This window comes from Ascaphus truei, chromosome 3 (genome assembly GCF_040206685.1).
Source record: "Ascaphus truei isolate aAscTru1 chromosome 3, aAscTru1.hap1, whole genome shotgun sequence".
NCBI classification, from domain to species: Eukaryota; Metazoa; Chordata; class Amphibia; order Anura; family Ascaphidae; genus Ascaphus; species Ascaphus truei.
The window spans coordinates 348988157-349008405 of record NC_134485.1 but is presented as its reverse complement, the minus strand read 5'-3'; the positions used below and the strand labels follow the sequence as shown (position 1 = coordinate 349008405).

At 40.2% G+C, this 20249-nt stretch overlaps 2 protein-coding genes and 1 non-coding gene across 3 annotated transcripts; all 3 read right to left on the bottom strand.

Annotated features, from left to right (window-relative positions):
* Positions 1-578: 578 nt before the first annotated feature.
* On the bottom strand, positions 579-2372 carry LOC142490757 (uncharacterized protein F54H12.2-like). The gene is made up of 2 exons (XM_075593177.1): positions 1980-2372; positions 579-1820 (listed from the first exon to the last, which is right to left on the bottom strand). The coding sequence occupies exons 1-2, from the start codon at positions 2370-2372 to the stop codon at positions 579-581; spliced, it is 1635 nt and encodes a 544-aa protein (XP_075449292.1).
* Positions 2373-5035: 2663 nt separating this feature from the next.
* TRNAL-UAA (transfer RNA leucine (anticodon UAA)) lies at positions 5036-5119 on the bottom strand. The gene has a single exon. It is a non-coding gene; the product is annotated as a tRNA-Leu (tRNA).
* Positions 5120-7226: 2107 nt separating this feature from the next.
* LOC142490050 (keratin, type II cytoskeletal 4-like) lies at positions 7227-15357 on the bottom strand. Its single transcript, XM_075591844.1, has 9 exons — positions 14771-15357; positions 14214-14434; positions 13835-13895; positions 11288-11383; positions 10007-10171; positions 9331-9456; positions 8697-8917; positions 8290-8324; positions 7227-8181 (listed from the first exon to the last, which is right to left on the bottom strand). The coding sequence occupies exons 1-9, from the start codon at positions 15245-15247 to the stop codon at positions 7919-7921; spliced, it is 1665 nt and encodes a 554-aa protein (XP_075447959.1). The 5' UTR covers positions 15248-15357; the 3' UTR covers positions 7227-7918.
* Positions 15358-20249: the final 4892 nt, after the last annotated feature.

Genomic DNA, 20249 nt, shown 5'->3' with positions numbered 1-20249 from the left:
ATCAGACACATGTTTTTAAAAAAATGGCCTTATATATTTTTATAACAGGCCACACATTTTTGTGTACAGTCAATGTGTACATATCGCCGCTTAAAATGGCTCATACGCTTTCTCACAAAATTAGCGACTATGCGGTCATTTTTTTTTAAATCATTAGTGAAACTTTTTAAGATCTCTTCAAATGTTAAACCTTTACACATGTGATGAATGAAAAAAATACAAAATTCACCGCAGACAGACGACAAAGTATCTTGCAACTGTGCGTTCTGAAACGTTATACGATTCACGTTCGTATTTAAAAACTGTAAAATTTCTTTAGGAAAGAGTTCACTTTTTGGTGATAATCCGTATGAGTCGAAAAAATGTCCAGAACCATCTGTATCAAAAAAAATCGCCAACCAGTGCTCACCAGGACCGTTATGAGGATGTGTATTTATGATGAAACATGTGGGTGCATTTGTCAGCGCGCGACGGGGTAATAAATCGCAGGGGTAAACTCCTTGAAACAATCCACGGGTGAATCGATCGGCGCTTAAAAACTGTGTTATTTGCACGGTATTCATTCTTTTTTTTTTTATTCAGAGAAAGTCATATAACACTTCTCTTCTCTGATTTATCTCAATAACGTTATCAAAAACGCCGTACACAATAATATTAACGGTTCTATCCAGAGCCCTTGAAAAGCGTATTTCAGCCCTCAGGTTTCCATTGCGAATTAGTGAGAAGTGACCACCGCGTTCCTGATCGGGTGACAAATCAAACGCAAATAGCGTGTACCCCTCAACATACTCTTCACGATTAATGAGAAATCCAGCGTCTGCATTTTGTTTACCGGCAATTTGTACCAGGGCCATGTATTCTCTAATAGAATTAGCATTCTCAAAGTCTGGTTGAAACGGTTTTGTCGGTATTTGTTCGCCGTCTAAATACAGCGCTGCAAAATTCACATGGTTGTGTTTGAAACAAAGGGGGTTTTTATCGTAAGCACCAGAAAAAGCGTCATTATCAACGAATCCTATAATGACCAGTTTGGGTAATTGACCCAAAAACAGGTTTTCTAGATTGCATACGCGACTTCCGACCGCGATGCTATAAATTTTCATCCCCACACGGTCGATAGTGTATTTTGCGTTGCCGCTTAAAAGCACCTGCGCATGACCTATGCGCACTGCCGGCGCAATTTGCACCCTTTTGACAAACAGCGACGCGTTTAGAATTTGAATCTTAAACGGCTCAGCCTCAGCAGACATTAAACAAAATGTATCTTTATTTCTAGTGAGTTTAATTTTTAAGTCCAGACCGTTCAGTATAAGTTTCTCTTGAAAAAATATATCGCTATGTAGATGTCCCAGTAATTCTACGGCTTTACCACGTTCTGTCATTTGGGAACGCTTTGTAAAACCATGGTTATCACCACCCACTGTGCGGGTTTGTTGTTGCCCCGCTGTATCCTTGTAAAATAAACCGGTGGTAAACTGCGTGGATAATGCATCAGCGCTATAGTTCAGAATTGTTTCAATATACGCCCGATATGCGTACAGATTATTGGATTGCGATATGAGTCTGTCCCCCAAAGTTACATCTAACTGATTGAAAAGCGTTGCTATCGGATAATTGATTAGACTCACGCGTGCTCCATCAGCAATCGGTGTATTGTCCTGTTTGACGATTTTACACGTAATGTAAATCAAAGTATTATTGAGGTCGAAATAATGTTCCCCGTTGCCAGCGATATAAAACTCCAACGGTGCCGTTTCTGAAAGGGCGGCCAACGGTTGTATTTCCACATACAGACTTTTTTCTATGCTCGTCTGTGTAGGCTATATTTCAAAGATATCCAGTTCAGATTTAGCGCATTCTATGGAGTTGGTGTGAATAAACGCCATGCTGAAATAACTTTTATTTATTTTTTTGTCTTGTCAAATGAATCAAAAGATGTCGTTTAAGTTCTGTCGCGAGGTTTTTTTCTTCTTTCTGACGTTGCGACTGTTCTTTTTGTTTTGATAACGGGTTGTGCTGGGTGGGAATGCAACGCTGCGCTTGCGTTTGCCTTTAGCACTGCTTCTACTGATGTACACGAGTCCTGATCCGTCTTGTGCTGCACCACCCATTTTATTCGTCACAGCGGTTGAAACACGACCCACAACGTCTCTAGCGATATTTAGTGCTGCATTTTTTACATGATGTTTTACAATATCAAAGCCGCGCCTGAATAAAGGCACCGCCCGTCTAAAGAGACTGCGGAAAACGCCTGCTAATCCACGGCCGTACATATAAGGGCTCCCATGAAAGCCCTGTAAGCCATTTCCCGCTTGTGCTCTATAGTACATACTGTAAACCTGTGGTTCTCCATAGTTTTTAACAGCCACCATGTTGCCGGACCCTCAATACAGAGAGCCTTTGCGCGGCCGAAAGTGCAGTTTTACAATGGCCTTCCCGTACTTGAATGAGACGTTCTTATTTTGGTCGTTCTTTATCTCGATTGTAATGCAATCGATGTGATATTTACTGACGGGTATGTAATCAGGCTTTATGTAGCGCTGCGTAATGATATCATTATTATTGCCGGTGATTTCAACAGTCCGCAGTAGGGGGACAAAACTGTGACCTACGCGTTGATGCATAATGATGTCGGTATAAACAAATATTGTATAAAAGCCGTTTTTTATATCTGCACATATTTTATCACATTTTTCAATTTTATCGATATTATTAGAATCCATGCCTAGAATGTTCATCATACGCTCTGAGGCTGTAAAGCGATGTGAACCCGGAACAGATACTGTTCTTTCAAAGTCGTCATATTTCAATTTCACTTTACTGATGGCCATCGCCTCGTTAATAGACCTAACCAATTCATTAATATCACTATAATACCCCGCTTTTACCATGAAGTTTGATTTAATGGCGTTTAGCGTTGATACATGTAATGTGCTGTCTGGCGCAGCATTCCGTAACGGCGGTCTTAGTTGTGTTACAGATACGTTACCGTCCACGTTTTCAAATGTATTCCAAGTATGCGGATACTGTATTTCTGTTAAAGCAACCTCCCATTCACCTTTTAAAATAATGGGCTTGGCTAGTTTTGTCGTATAATTAGAAATGTCATTTTGGGGGAACGTTTCGTATGACGCATTACTAGGCAGCGTTACATAAAAGGCAATATCCTCCATGATGACGTCTTTTTACAAACGAGTTAGTTGTGCTTTTTCTATCCAGCTGTTGAATTTTGTAGGGTATCCACACCATTTAACGTAGTAGACGATTTTACGCCTTACGCTTTTTTGTTTTAATATCTTCTCAATTCTGTAAACGCGATTTAAATTCTTTGGTATTTTTTGTATCTCTTCAGCGTAGAATGAGCCTTCTATGGCCTCACCAGCGCTATCTGTGATCTTATACAGAGGTTTTACGCCTTTCGTGCGTACATCAGCAATAATAAATATTTCATCTGTAAAGCACTGTTCATAACCCTTTGTAAAAACTCCTTTATATTTTGATATCCGAACGTGGTCTCCAATTTTTAAAAGTGGCTTAAGTTTCTTAGAACACACATGTGACCTATAAATAGTATTCCAAACGGTGAGAGAATTCGCTTGTGTTACATCCTCTGGCGCACACTTAATGGTGCTATGTGGCGTGTGGTTATAGCTGTATATTAAGTCTGATAACACATCGCTGTACCTGTGCGTATTATGTGCTGTGAAAAAACGCCACATTTTCGTTTTTAATGTCCTATTAAAGCGTTCAATAATGGCTGCCTTAACGGCGTTGCCGGCGATGAACCTGTTAACGCCATATTTTTGGAGCAGTAAATTAACATTCTTATTCAAGAATTCTTTACCCCCGTCAGTTTGTAACTTTTGAGGCACCCTTCCCTCTAAAAAAATCTCTTGTAACGCATTAGCGACGCTTAACCCTTTTTTATTTTGCAACAATTTTGCCCAGGCATATTTTGACAAAATATCGATAACGGTCAGAATATAACGATTTCCGTCGTTACACTTGGCAAAATCAATCATTGATACGAGGTCGGCCTGCCACTGCGAATCGATATTGGACACTAAAATCATATTCCTTTTGAAATTTTTTCGCGCCGGTTTGTATAACGTATAGACATCTTGCTCTGAAAGATAATTTTTGACCATTGCGTTTGAAATACCGTATTTTTGTGCTGCATTATTTAAACTCTGTATGCCGCCAAAGGAACCAGGCGTTTTCGGCGTGTAATATATTTTTCGTAATTGCGCATCCGCTTTTTTTGAGCTTGTATGGCTATGCATTCTTTAATAGTATTTCATAAAACAATATAATGCTTCTATGGTGTTTTCAGCCTCTGTTTAAAACAATCTCCCGCAGTTCAAGTCTCTTCCAAGTCTTTTGAAATGCCTTATTTACCGCTGTTAATGAGGCTGTTCCCACGACACCTCTGCTCTCAGTTAACAACCATGGTGTTTGTCTAGCATCTTGTCATTATGCCCCCACACCATCTGCTAATGAGGTTATTGCTTCAATTGCTATGACACGCTTTTCAAAGACTTTTGAAATGACTTATTTACTTTTTTTACTATGGCCCCACAACATCTGCTAATGAGGTTATTGCATCAATTGCTATGAAACGCTTTTCAAAGACTTTTGAAATGCCTCACTTACTTTTTTACTTGTAAATACGAATTGTAATTATTGCCTGGTTGAAACTGTAAATAAGCTGTTTAATTTTTTTTTTTTCCCTCTGTAAAATAAGACATTGTATTGCTGTCCCTCTATACTATGTATCGTACTAACTCAACGCCTCTAGATGATTTTAGTCTATTAAGGCCTTAACAGCCGTTTTACTTTTTTACTTGTAAATACGTCTTGTAATTATTTCCTGGTGAAAACTGTGTTATCTTTTAAAAAATAAAATAAGCAATTTTTGACTCATACAATTGTGCTTTTTAATTATATGTAACCCCCGACTGTTGCGGCTAATCCCTGTACCGTCTCTATACAAATAAAAAATATATACAAATAAAAAAAATATATAAAAATATTATGTCTGGGGTGGGATTCGAACCCACGTGGACATACGTCCATTGGATCTTAAGTCCAACGCCTTAAACCACTCGGCCACCCTGACACTTGAGGGTTTAGCCTCTTAAAGCCGTATTCTGTCTGAATTTAAAAAAAAAATGCTACGCCCTCTTTTCAACGTCATTTGAACTTTTCTGACATGCTCACTGCGTTATTTCAGAATAAACATGTCCAGACGTGCCCCAGTATGAAAAAAAACATGTTCGGGCATGCCCCAAACGCCTATAAACATGCCCGGACATGCCCCGCGTATGTATACGCCCCCCCCAATCTACGTCAACCGTACGCACCAATCACAAAAAAGAATAAAAAAATGCACATCATAATAAAAAAATGGAGTCTGGGGGATGTCAACCGCGTTTTTTTGGCTTAGGAGGCGTCAACTGCGTTTTTTGGCGTAGGGGGCGTCAACCGCGTTTTTTTGGCGCAGGGGGCGGCAACCTAAAAATGCGCAGGGGGCGGGGCCGGATACGGATGGGGCGGGACCGGATACGGAAGGGGCGGGACATAGGGCGGGTTTAAGGCCAAAAGGGGGCGGGGCTTAGGGGAAAAGGGGGCGTGGTACCTGTCAAAAAAAGTTTGACATAATGTATGCCTCCCTACTACTTGTGCATGTTCCCCATTATTATTAAATGTTCTTATACAGGTATGTAGTTGTGCACACGACAAATGTATATAGAATAATCTATGTATGTATAATAAAATATAAATACCCACACCCATAAATATATTTAATAGAATACCAACTGCATATAAATCCATTACTCTAATATTGGGCTGTATCATAGATTCATTCGTTTTCATTTCTACTATTTTTCAATATGCTTTTATTTAATATCTGGCTAACAATTTTCTTCAAATGTAAGGAACACTTGACACAAGCTCACGCAGACAATGGAGTAATGCCTAAAAATAACCTTCTGTTCGCACTTTCTTTATGTCGATATACATCTTTCCTATTGTCTCTTACACTCTGGCCTCTTACACTCCTCTCAGCTCATCAGTTCATCTATTATCATCCCATAGATATATAAAACAGATTTACGAATGAGAAAGGTGGTTTCGACAGTAGTGTTTTTCATTAAAAGATAATGGGCTTTTCAGTAAGCTGCGGTGGCGCTGATCCAGCGCTATGGCACAGAACACCCCATTGATGTATTCCTGGTAACTAGATATATTTGGGGGTTGTACTCCAATGTGTTGCAGAAAATAACGCAAAGCTGTGCATCAAAGCTGGCATGTAATTTAACGTGGGATTTGATGTGGCGCCATTGAAACAAATAGGGGTACACATGAAACGAGGAAAGGGCGTATCTTTGTGATATTGTGCAGGAAAAAACGACAAGTTTTAGCTACTTTTTAAATGTGAGCGGAGAATGTGAGATAGGAGTCACGTGTGACCACTAGGAAGCGTACTTGTGCTAATGGGTGAATGATGGTACTTCCAACAGTAATGTGGAAGGAGGAATTAGGGCCAGGTTTGGGAGGGAGAATAAGGATCTCTGTTTTTGCCATGTTAAGTTTAAGTCGGCAGAGGGCCATTCATGATGATATAGCGGAGAAACATTCAGAAACTTTGGTTTGTACAGCAGATGTAAGGTATGGGGTTGAAAAGTACATTTGTGTGTCGTCACCAGCATAGAGGTGATATTTGAACCCAAGAGACGTGATTAGGTCACAGAGAGAGAGTGTGTACAGTGAACAGGGGAGAGGTCCCAGGACAGAGCTCTGTGGAACACCCACAGAGAGATCAGTGGAGAAGGAGGTGTTAGCAAAAGAGACACTGAAAGTACGATGGGTGACGTAACAGGAGATCTATGATAAAGCTTTGTTACGAATACCAAGAGTATCGAGAATTAAACTGCCCTCACTAAATACAATGTAATGCAATGCCGGAGAAGATCATTATGGCTTTCCAACTGAAAGACAAAATGTGTTCATTTTATGTAGAACTCAACACAGTGGTAATTTTACTACAAGAATATTAAACTGTGTTTTAAGGAAAAGAATTACAGTGATAAACCTAACACTCTGCAATTTCCCCTTAATTTCCCTTTCTGCCTTGTATGTAGTATACGGTGTGTACCGCTACAATACACTCATGTTTTATCAGATTTCATATTAATCATACTAGAAAAAGATTGCAACAATACTTGAGATTTACATGCCATTTATTGAAGATATACAGAAAAGTCAAGAAATTGTAGCCTGAAGTTGGAGGATCCAGCAATGCAATAAGAGGATTGTATATACAGAACACCCAGTATCCCCCCTTCCAATACTTTCAGAAAAAAAGACAAGCAGGAACCTACAGGACTAGCTGCAGTCATGGTCCATCTCAGAGGTTTTTATTTGTATCCTTCTAATATGTAGCTACGCACGATTTCCATTACATTCATACAAAGAGGCGACAGTATACAATAACTTGTGTAAATGATATTTGTTCTTGATGTGCTCTCATTATGTTTGACCCATAACTTGACCTTGCTCCCCACATAATGTAGAGATGTTCAATAGATTGAATATTGGGTATTATTAGATACTACTATGTGTTTTAATCCCCAGTGTAGTTAATTCAAACACAGAGTGACTTGGTAGTATTGGGAAATGTGGAAGTACTGCATTATACTCAAGTGTAACCTATGACAGAAGTAGCACCTGTGGATTAAGGACAGGGAAAGAGCCAAGATGATTATATTTTAAAATACTAGTCAAGCTTCTGTTGTTTTGGCAGAGCAACCAAGGTATAGTGAGTTTTGTCTTTGAAGGTTGGCTACTGCTGCTGTAGGTAGGACAATTTTAAAAAGGTATTCTGTATTTTGCATGTGTCTGAAGCAATTGCCACCTAGCGTCTGCTTCCACCTGAACGGTTGAATCCACTGCAACTTCCCTGTGAGGATTCATGTTGTATTCCACCGCCTCCACTGGATCCATATCCTCCACCTCCTCCAGAGCCATATCTGCCTCCACCGCCTCCTCCTCCACCAGGCCCATAGCATTCTCCTCCGCTAGGCCCATAGCCTACTCCACCACCTCCTCCAGAGCCATATCCTCCTCCTCCACCACCAGCGGTATATACTCCACTTGACGAACCACTGCTGATCACAGCTGAAATAACAAACAAATATCAGTTTTCACATACTGTATATAAGATTAAGTCTGTAAAGAAATTCTACAATAATTGAATACACATAAATATATATAATATGCACTTACAGATGCTCACGTTGTTCGTAACCTGTCCAGAAATTCTGAAAGGGCAATAAAAGCAATGTTAGTAATTTATCATGGGGGCCATTGTCATATCTCACTCAACTTTTAATTTTCACACCTAAGACACTTTCTTTTCAGAATATACCAACTCTGATTACAAGTACTGTAAGTGTTTCAGGTGCTATGCAGAGATGGCAGAATAAGTTTGCTAAATTATGTTCATTTCAGTCAGATAATATATGGTCAGCTTCAATGCAAATGAAAATTTTCATAGTGAGGTTAGCTGTAAAGAACATATGTTTCAAGGAAAAATTACTTTGTTACTATCTGGAAACCAGTAAACGATAAAACCTCCTTTCCAATACAAAGTTCATTGTCTTAGTTTCCTCGTACAGATCCATCAAACTGACCTGCACTCTTCTCCTTCCAGCAGGGCTCTGTAGGTGGCAATTTCAATATCAAGAGCCAGCTTAACATTCATGAGCTGCTGGTAGTCTCGCAGCTGGGTAGCTAAATCTTCTTTGGCCTTCTTCAGAGCTACTTCAAGTTCATTCAGCTTTGCTTTAGCATCTGTTAAAGCAGCCTCACCATGCTTCTCAGCCTCAGCAATGGAAGCCTGCAGTTTGACAATCTGAAATAAAAGATATATTGGTTGACTGGTTTTCATGTTATCAGGAATGGCGGCATGGACTGCCACACTGTCTGGTCCACAAAGATTAAGCAAATTAAACACTTGCTGTTGTTTGCATGGGGATTTTAGATCATTCGAACATTGTAGTACATCTGACAGCTGAAACTGCATAAGTGCATTCAGACTAAGTGGCAGCTTTTATACATTTTAATTCAGATGGGGAGTGTTTAAGAAGAGCTTCAAAATCTCACTTTATGATCCATATTCTCATAAACCAAGAGCACATTGTAAACATCGCAGTTATGCTCAAATTAGCCAAACATTGTTGACTATGGTAAAATAAAATAACACAATTATACTACTGAAATAAAATCCCTGCTAACACAATGCCATGAAGCTGAGAGCTACTGTACCTGCTTCTTCACGTTCTCGATCTCAGATTTCAGCCTCTGGATCATTCGGTTCAACTCTGAAATCTCACTCTTTGTATTTTTCAGACTGTCGCCGTGGTGTCCAGCCGTCTGCTCTAGCTGCTTGTACTAGTGAGCAGAAAAACATCCAATATCAGTAACAAATACATTGTTATCATACAGACGGAGAGATGTAAACATCAGGAAGTAATTATGTCTCCAACAAAACTTTGGGGGTTTAAAGGGAAGTCGGGATTATTTAGACATAATTTAATTTTCAGATTAGTATCTTTTTAAGAATCGCATTTTGCTAAAATTTTAAGGAAATGGTGAAAAATGTGGTACGTGTCATAAAATTAATGCAAGTCTTTTGAACATTAGGAAAATGTTCTTTATAAACAGACACAATCCAATATGTCAATATATATCAAATGACAGTGAGTTAGCACATCTGTATATTTCCAGACTCTTGATTGAACATCACAATATTTAGAAAACATACTACTGAAATCTGTAATGAAACATTTAATGAAATATTCCATAAGACATTTTACGTCTGAACTTGCATTAGCTACAGTATATATATCTATAAGAATCATAGGTGTGGCCTAATTACAAAACGTTATGTTCTAATAAAGAGGGAATAATAGTAGTAGCTGCTTTAAGCCCTGGTGCTCACCTTATGGTCATATGCTGCTTCAGCTTCTGCTTTGCTTCTGGCTGCAATCTGTTCATATTGACATTTAACATCACGAATGATGTCTTCCAGGTTCAAGTCACGGTTGTTGTCCATAGACAGAATGACAGAGGTATCTGAGACTTGCACTTGTATCTGAGAGAGTTCCTGTGCAAACCAAAGTACAGTATAACTCACTAGTGTATTATCATGGAATGGACAAAATCTTGTACTGCAATACAATGTAATAACTTGGACACCAGAGCCAAAGGCAAACGCAGTATCAAGAGGTGAGATTGAATGAACAGCAAATTATATCAACTTTAGTAGCTGGTTTCAGATATTATCTGCTCCATTTGCAAACATTCAGAGTACTTCAATATGTCATTATTTCATAATATAAAATGATGTTGAAGGTATTTAACAGCTTGTATTCTTGTAATCCAGTTACATGTATATCAAATAATTTTATTTATTGGTAAAGGCTAAAGAAAATGAATCAGAGCAGTTAGAAAAATACAGCTGAGGTGAGCTGAGTTTCTGGGCTTTAAAGCAGCAGTTCCCACAGATCACATTGGTTTTACTTGGTTGAATAAAGCTGTTATGGCCTTTTCCAAAGCTTTTTTTTTTAAATGTTTAATATCTGATGCTTTATTCAGGAGATACGAGGTATGAATGGGAGTAAACGTAGGCTAAAGCTCAGCAGCATTTTGTGGATCTGGTCTTTATTGTCTGGCAGGTTAAATTGACGCTAATTGCCATCTACGGGTAACCATGGTAACCTCAGAAACTAGAGACTAAGAAAATCATGGTTTTTTTTACACTGTAAACATTATATGAGTTAAACTCATACAGTATTCTGGTGCATTACTGTTTAAATGCAGGAGCAGCACAATATGCACCCTGCATTACCAAAGTCTGAATAGTGACAAATTATTAATAAATTGTTGTTTTTCTGCTATATCTCTTACACTTTTAGAGATTATACTACAACAGTATAAAATGAGAATATTGTTTATATTCCTTACTAATGTGATTTAATTTGCATATTTGGCTTTATTTTTCATACAATAGACATTTTTGTTGCTGAAGAGATTTTCGTGCAAAATGACGACAAGAATTGATTAATTATAATGTATAACTGTGCATGTTGCTTCCTGGTGGTATTCATCCGGGCATCTAAACAGATAGTTGGGAGAACATGAATTATTGTATACTTCCTGTTTTTCAAAAATACTTTACTGTATGTTCTCACTGATTAAATAAAGAAGGAGGAATCCTTACTGCATCATAGAGAGCCCTCAAGAAGTTGATCTCATCAGTGAGAGAATCCACCTTGGCCTCCAGCTCCACCTTCTTCATGTATGCAGCATCCACATCCTGCAAAAAGAACATTAGTCCTTTTGTACACTTATATCAGGGTCGGTTTAACCAAAAGGTGATCTATGCAGCCTCCTGGGGTCAGAGAGAGTGTCAGTGTCAGTGGGGGGAGAGAGAGAATGAGTGAGGGGAGAGAGTCATTGGTGAAGAGAGAGAACCGGTGGGGGGAGATGGAGTGTCAGGGAGATTGGAGGAGAGAGAGTGTCAGGTACAGTGGGGGAGAGAGTGTGTCAGGGACAATGGGGGAGAGAGTGTCATTGAGAGTGGGGGACAGAGAGTGTGTCAGGGACAGTGATAGAGAAAGAGTGACAGGGAGAGTGGGGGAGTGGGTTTGAATGGTTGAAAAAATCTATTAGGTACAATATTACAATTTTTCAGTTAAAAAAAAATTGTTTGGGGAGGGGGGAGTACAAATACCCTGCACCGGTCCTGCTTATATTACAACATTGTGCATGGTTAACGGCAGAGACATCAGCTTATAAAATAATGTGCACTTATCACAATACTGCAATGTTTGTCATTGACGGGAACCTCACCAACTTTATTTGACGGGAACCTCACCAAATAAAAGCTAATCTCAGGAAGTCTATCACACCCTGTTATGTATGCACATATTGGAGGTAGAGATGGGGGAATCTGCCAAATTCCGATCTAAGGATTTGGGGTACAATACGATCGCGCGAGGAAATCTGCAGGAGGATTGGGGGCTCCTAAACTGTTTGGATTATTTGAAATCCGCCATCGGATAAAGTTCACACTTATTTAATAGTAATCCACTCTGCAGATGTGAACAAAAAGGAATCAGAGTGTATCCGTATATATAACTCCATATATTATTGCTATATAATTTATATAATAGACACAGAGACAGTACAAGAGAGGAGCCCAGGCAACTGAGGCCTGGCACCAGACCAAGGAGAGGACTGGACACGCATAGATAGGGGTGAGCCCAGTCAGTCATGAGTTAATGGTTAAGCTCCATGTTCTATTAAGTAAATCTATACTATTATTCTAAGTTGGATTCCATCTGTTTGTTTGTACTGTATGGCCGAAGTATCGAAATCTCAGAAACGGCACCATTTACCAAATCAAACTTTCACTGTATATTCTGCTGTGGATTTGTAGCTCAACGCAACTATTTTGAGCTTCCAATGTGACTGACCTCACAAATTATGGACATTTTAAGTTTCCCTTGGCTGTCCAGCAAATCTGTTAGAACAGGAGCGGGGGGCGGGGGGCATGGTTACTAATGGAGGGAGCCTGGATCAAGGCTGTTTATGTGCCTCTGTGTCTCTGTGTGTGTGTGTTAAGTGCGGGGGAGATGTTCCAGCAGGGGGGGGAGGAGGGGAAATGTGCCAGCTAGCATGGGGAGATGTGCCAGCTAGAGGGGGGAGATGTACCAGTTGGGGGTTGTGGGGGAGATGTGCCAGCTAGCGGGGTGGGGGGGACACATATGCCGGTGGCGGGGGGAGATGCAGCAATGGGGGGGAGATGTGCCGGCAGTGAGGTTGACAGGCCACAGCAGCGCTGGGAGATGTCCCACCAGCGGGGGGGCAGCGGGGGGTGGGGACATGTTCCGACAGCGGGGTCACACATACAGACAGACACACACATATACACACACAGACACACACACAGACACACACACAGACAGAGACAAATCTCACCCCGCAATACATCCAGCAGCGGGGTTAGATGTGCCGGCAGCGGGGTGGGGGGGGACACATATGCCGGTGGCGGGGGGGAGATGTACCAATGGGGGGAGATGTGCCGGCAGCGAGGTTGACATGCCACAGCAGCGCGGGGAGATGTGCCACAAGCAGGGGGGCAGCGGGGGGCGGGGACATGTTCCAACAGCGGGATACACACACACAGACAGACACACACATATACACACACAGACACACACAGACACACACAGACACACACATATACACACACACAGACACACACACAGACAGAGATAAATCTCACCCCGCAATACATCCAGCAGCGGGGTTAGATGTGCCGGCAGCGGGGGGAGGGAGGGGGGCGGGGACATGTATTCAATATTACATTAGCTAGTAATGTATAAATGTTTGATGTACAGCAGCAGCACTAACAAACCACAGCCAAACCCTGCCTACACACAATGGCTTAGATTTAAGGCTGCACCCTATTAATATTCTCCTCGTCCCATAATAAATCCATCTGCAGATTTAGATTTTTGGAAATCCGAATCCGTCTGCAGATTTTCAGTGATAGAAAAACAAACAAATCTGCCTATTTGAGACTGATCCGCGAATGAAAGAAGCTTGCAAATCAGCCGAGGACTCAAATTCCTCTGCCAATTTTGCCCATTTCTAATTGCAGGATGACTAAAAACATTGTATCATAAATTATGGAAGTATCAATTTTAGAGTCTATAATTGTGTAGGTGGTGTTTCTATTCTATGTCTTAATGTAACTTACCTTCTTGAGCACAACAAATTCATTCTCTGCTGTTGCATGCTTGTTAATTTCATCTTCATATCTGTTAAGAGGAAAAAAAACAATGTGTTTACAACACTGTCACATCCTTGCAAATGGCACAGCAGGTTTTGTTAAACAGTAGGTTGCAAAAGATTTAAATGACCAACTGCTAACATTGTTTACATGCCCAAATAAACAAATCATGTTTTTTTTCTGCCTGGTATATTACAACAATAATTGGAGAGAAAATGTTGCACCAGAAAGCAAACATTTTTCAGTACTTTTTAAATCTGTAAATAAAAAAAATCTAAAGCCAAAAAAACACTTCCAATAAGTAGAAAATACTTATTATGAAACACACTTGTAACAACAGACATACTTTTTCTTGAAGTCCTCTACAAGCACTTGCATACTCTTAAGTTCGGTGTCCAGGCGGCCCTTGTCATTTGTCAGACCATCCAGCTGCTTATTCAGGTTGTTGATATAAGCCTCAAAAAGGGGTTCAATATTGGATTTTTTAGAGCCACCTGTTTGACCCTGTTCCTGCAAGAGACGCCACTTTGTCTCTAGCACCTTATTCTGCTGCTCCAGGAATCTGACCTACAACAAAAAATGTCAAAGTGTTTAGAGATTTAGAAAACAGCATTACAATCAAAATGGCTTAGTAAAAGATGGCCGCAAAACAAAGTGCAAAGCAGTTCTGGACTATGGAATGGCTAAGTACTTTTAACTCTGTTTTGCATCAGGGAGTTGTTATGCATTGTTAAATTGGAAACATATATTGTAGCTCTATACAACAATTAAAAATCAAAGTTAAGATAAAATCTCTGCTGTAGACAAATATTCATAAAATCTTATAGTTTTACTACAAAAAAGGTAATTTCTCATTCATTAATTTGACATTAAAGGCTATGAGGGGATAAAACAAAGCTTTACCTTGTCAATAAATGTAGCAAATTTGTTGTTGAGGACTTTAATTTGCTCCCTTTCTTCGGTTCTGACTTTTTGGATTGTTGGATCTATGTCCACTTTGAATGGTGTCAGGAGGCTTTGGTTGATGGTGACCTGCTGGATTCCACCAGGTGGGCAGACTGGGAAGCCAGGGTCACCTCCACCTCCTCCCCATCCCCCTGCCCCACCACCAAATCCTCCTCCACCATATCCTTCTCCGCCTCCAGCACCACCACTTCCTCCCCCACCGTGAACACTGGTTGCACTAATAGAAATTCTCTTATTTCCACCCAGGCTGACAACACTTCGAGATCCAAAGTTTCCTCCAGATCGAGAGCCCCCACTGATTCTTCTTCCACCACCTCCTCCCCCAACCGAGCAGGTGCTAAAGCCCTTGGCTCTGCCACCATCTCCTCCACTGCTTGTTCCGCCTTTATGATAAGATTTCTGGGAGCAGGCCATGGTGGCTTCTGGAAAATGCAGTTGATAGAGAATAAACAAAGCTTGATAAAGGAATAGACAGAAAGAAAGAGACTGAATCCTTTTCTTCTGGGAGAGAAAATTCTCCCCTTTTATATGATTGTGGAGATGGGTTTGGTTGCATGGGAGTCAGAAGACTAGTTTCTTGCAATAAAGGGCTGGGCATACCTGGCATCCACCCATCACTTCAATCTGCTAAACTGATCACACCTATTGGGAAATATTTCTTTAAATGCAGTTTTCAATTTCTTAAATAAATTTAAATTTATCTAATTGGGAAAAAGTGAACAGGTTGTTGGATAAATTAGATCTTCTCCTGATTATTTACTATTGTCTGTTGTACAAAAAGGAGCCTTTAGGGTTATACCACAACTTTTCATAAGATTATTGGAGAACGTATTTGATTGGTATTGACAGGTGCATGTTAGGATTAATATATTACATGTAACTGCACGAACTGAAGACATGATTTGTGATAAGCAGACATTTGTAAGCAGCATTTGTAATAATTGTGCTGAAAAGATAAAAGTAGCTACTGTACAGTATGCTTAAAGGATTACTTACACGTACATACATTACATGTGTGCGCCTGTAACAGAAATCACTGAACATATCTGCTCAGCTTATTGGTTAACTTTTATTTTACAATCAGATGTTGCTCATTGAATTTAGAACACAATGCTATATTCTTTTAAGAGTGCATGCCACCCAGTATCCTCAGTGTCTGGTGATGTCAGTTTAGTGTTTTAACATATCCCTAACAGGATGAATATAGTCTGTGCTATATATTCTGTGTTCAATGACCAGTCACTGAACATATAAATAAAGGGACAATAAAGCACAGTTTATTGTTTTCCTTTCTGGGTCTTGGTGTAGCAGCATACAGTATAGAAAAACCTAACATGTCCCTTTTTTTAGGTGACTGCAATAGATTGTGCTGTAAATGTACAGCTCCTCTGAGGGACTTCTTAACCCTGCTTTAGGATAGACTGAATAAGGGACGATATGATATGATAAAATTGGACGTTTATTTAAAAATAAGATTTGTATGTATGTATATCTTTATTTATATAGCGCCATTAATGTGCATACCGCTTCAAAGCAGTAATACATGTGAAATAATAATCATAAAAAATAACAAATAATACAAATAACACATAGTGGGAAGAAGTGCTTCAGACATAAAAGTAACATTATGGAAAAAGAGTCCCTGCCCCGAAGAGCTTGCAATCTAATTGGTAAGTAGGAAGAACATACAGAGACTCCTTGGTGAAGCCAGTTTGTAAGAATCCTTGGTGAAGCCAGTTTCCTGAGGTTTTGGGTTCAATAGTATATCAACACCGCTGATCGATGAGGAGTGGGGCCAAGGTGTTCTAGTAAGTGCATCTGCAAGGGGCCAAGGTCGATGTATAAGGTGTATAGTATCAGCCACGGAGCTACACATATGCTTCGTTAAGGAGGTGGGTTTTAAGATGTGTTTTATAGGGGATAGAGAGGGTGCTTGTCGAATATTAAGGGGAAGGGCATTCCAGAGGTGTGGGGCAGTCAGTGGGAATGGTTTCAGGCGGGAGAGGGCTTTAGACACAAAAGGGGGCGTTATCGACTGTATTTGTTAGGATTAACATTATATTAATTATTTATAAATTTGAATTTTATACACGAAAATTGCGTCAAATTGTGCAAGTGATTTAAATAAAAGATAAAGCATAGAATTGAGTGTTAATCAGCGCTAGCTGTGCATTTGTGGAGGGGTGGGAGAGAACACGCTTCACAACCACCGAGTTATGTAAATAGGATTTATTGGAAAACTCTATTTCTGAAAATGATTGGACCCCTACCAATGCATTGCAAATGAATGCCTCCAGGCACCGAAGAGGTCAATAGAAACCCTACAAATAAAACACAAAAAGCATTCCTTCCATATGTGCAAATATTATTCCAACAGTACCCAAAGTGGTCTGATAATCATGGATTAAGCATGATTATCTGGCTACTAAAAGGGTTAATATATAATTATAGGCTGAAGCAGTAAAATTCAGGGCATTATTGAAAACCCTGCTCTCTGATTGGTTAAAATTCCGGGCATTATCCACAGTAATGCCCTGAATTTCAGCAGCTTGCAAAATGCAGTTTTCAATCTGTTTATTTCCAGCCAATCAGCTTTCAGAACAGCTTGGTTTGAATTAAGTAAAAGCTCTGAGACATGGCAGGGGATTGGTCAAAAAGTATCAGCCACGGTTTGACTCCTCCCCCTCCCGAGCTGACTGAGATTTTCTGAGCAGATTCAGTTGAATTGGGGTGGGGAGAGACTGCAAAGCAAAGATGTAAGTATGTTGTGTATAGAGGTGCAGTGTTGTGTGTGTGGGGGGGGGAGGGTGTAGGGTTGCTGTGTTGTGCTGTGTTTTGTGTAGAGCTGGGGGGGAGAGTGCAAAGTTTAGTAAGTGGCTGCATTTTTGATTGTGGCTGCAGTGTGTGTGTGTGTGTGTGTGTGTGTGTGTGTGTGTGTGTGTGTGTGTGTGTGTGTGTGTGTGTGTGTGTGTGTGTGTGTGTGTGTGAGTGTGTGTACACAGAGGGGGCGGCAGTGTGTGGATATAGATAGCTGCAGTGTAAGCGTATATAGAGGTGGTTTAATGTATTTACCATTTTATTTGAATAAAAAAATCTATTTAACTATAGAAAAGTGTCTATTATTTATTAAATAAGCCTACATTTAGCCTATAATAGTAATAATCCCCTCAGAACAGGGCATTACTGGCCAATAATGCCCTGGCTGGGTTAAAGTCCCTCGGCTTCGCCTCGGGTCTTCAACTCTTCTTGGCCAGTAATGCCCTGTTCTTCAGGGATTAGTACTTAAAAATGTTATATAGTGTGAGTATATTTGTATCGCCTATTCTGGACTGGCTAGTCTTATCTTACCTGAGTAGTGTATGCAGTATCCATTATATACATAGACAAGATAGGGTTATTGCCAGTCTGGGGTACAGTAAATAACACAAATTGGTGATATTATTTGGCAGGCGCCTGATATTGTCAGGTATCAAAGTTTAGAGAATAGCATGTGAGTAAATATTTCTATATGTGGTATTATAAAGCTGACATATCGCTGCAGCAAAAACCCTTATTGCTGCTTTAGCACTGGCTATATGGCTTTAGTTAATAGGTTGATAAATACAATTGGTATTAAACACAGATAATGCCAATGTTTTTAATTTATCAACCTTTGTGTCTAGATTTTGTCATCTACAATTTTATGTTTATTGTTTGTATGATTTTCTTATCTATTTAACATAATATATATATATTAAGGTACTTTACTGTGTATTTGTTTCATTGGATGTAGCACTGGGCTCTGTCTGTGTTCTATGTTTTGTTCTTTATTTAAGTATATATTGCCATGCCCAGTAGCACTCCGCTTTGCCACCTATATACATATATATAGTCTTTCTTTTCTACATATATATGTAACGGGTTTTCCCCCACCCAATCTCACATTGGCCCCGTGTGGTCTAACCAGTCCCCATTACATGTTCGTGTCTGGTGGTGCACCTGTAGGCAACAGGGCTCCTGAGTCTCCCGCTTGATGGTATTAGGGGATGTCATCTAGACAGGTCGCTGAGGTAGTGTGTGCGAGTCCTACCTATATCCAGTGCAGCGCCTCCACCTCATCAGCATCTGTGCTTCCGCAGGGAGATGGGAAAGGGGAGTGATGTATAATAGCGCTAATGGGGATTACAAACAATTGACCCTACTCTAAGGGTGAGCCCTATGGTCGCAAGGCAGCCTGGTGGTAACCTGACAGTACAATCAGAATAAACAGCAAATAAACAAAAGAGATACCGGCGCCTAATGAGTCCAAAAATAATGGAATCCTGGATATCCAGTAGAAATAGTTCCAGTTCCAAGGAAATCAACAGTCTCTGTATCTTGGGGTATTCAGATATGACTTGATACAGTGGAAGTAGAACATGCAATGAAAAAAGAAATATTTAGTGCAACACAGTTAAACAATTTATACAGACATAATTGCAACTGGCTATGTTTATGTCAGCCAGTTGCAATTATGTCTGTATAAATTGTTTAACTGTGTTGCACTAAATATTTCTTTTTTCATTGCATGTTCTACTACCACTGCATCAAGTCATATCTGAATACCCCAAGATACAGAGACTGTTGATTTCCTTGGAACTGGAACTATTTCTACTGGATACCCAAGATTCCATTATTTTTGGACTCATTAGGCGCCGGTATCTCTTTTGTTTATCCGCAGGGAGATGGTCCTGGTGAGGAACTCCTTCTTGGTGGTGACTGCCACTGTTGAGTAATTTCACACTCACACAGTGGGGTTTTCATTAACAAGGTCATCTTTATTGTAGATTGGGATGTAGCAGACTGCCCCATTCAGCTGCCGGCTCTAGCCGCACATCTCTTCGTGCTGTCCCTTTGCCAGGTACGCTCTCCCGTATTGAAGTTGGATTCCCTCTTCTCTTTGAGAGATCACCCCTGTGCCAGGTCCCTGGACACAGAGTGGCTTATGACAGACTTGATTGGTCAACCTGGACCGCTAGTTACGGCACTAGGGTCACAAAAGTGTTCCTACAATCCCTTATGCAGGAGCATACACTCTACCAACTACTTCCAACAAAACTAACTGACAGTGTTGTGCCTTATATACTTCAGGAGGCAGGCGCATCTCTGATGTCACTGTCCAGAGACTCAGAGCATACAGCCACTCCCCTCCATACACAGGCACCTCACCAGGGTGTGAGGGAAAACCTCCATAACTACTGCTGGCACACCTGCACTTATCAGGACTTACAGCCAACAGAGAGGAAAGGAGTATACCATTATTATGCATGGCTATATATATATATAAGTTGTGGTTACTTTGGGGGTTTAATAGGAGCTTACTGGGTATCTCTGTTCTATTATAACATGCAGCAGAATTTGATTGTGTCTTGAAAATTAACTGATTTTGTTCAAATGT

Bases quoted from the DNA above. Each gene is read 5' to 3' on its own strand.
- LOC142490050 (XM_075591844.1), bottom strand. From the start codon at position 15,247: ATGGCCTGCTCCCAGAAATCTTATCATAAAGGCGGAACAAGCAGTGGA. The intron at 13,896-14,213 runs GTATGTCTGTTG...TCCTCTTAACAG, and splicing joins GTAGAGGACTTCAAGAAAAA to ATATGAAGATGAAATTAACA. The intron at 8,325-8,696 runs GTCAGTTTGATG...TTGCCCTTTCAG, and splicing joins CTGGAAGGAGAAGAGTGCAG to AATTTCTGGACAGGTTACGA.
- LOC142490757 (XM_075593177.1), bottom strand. From the start codon at position 2,372: ATGGTGGCTGTTAAAAACTATGGAGAACCACAGGTTTACAGTATGTAC. The intron at 1,821-1,979 runs GTCAGAAAGAAG...TTTGAAATATAG, and splicing joins ACAAAAAGAACAGTCGCAAC to CCTACACAGACGAGCATAGA.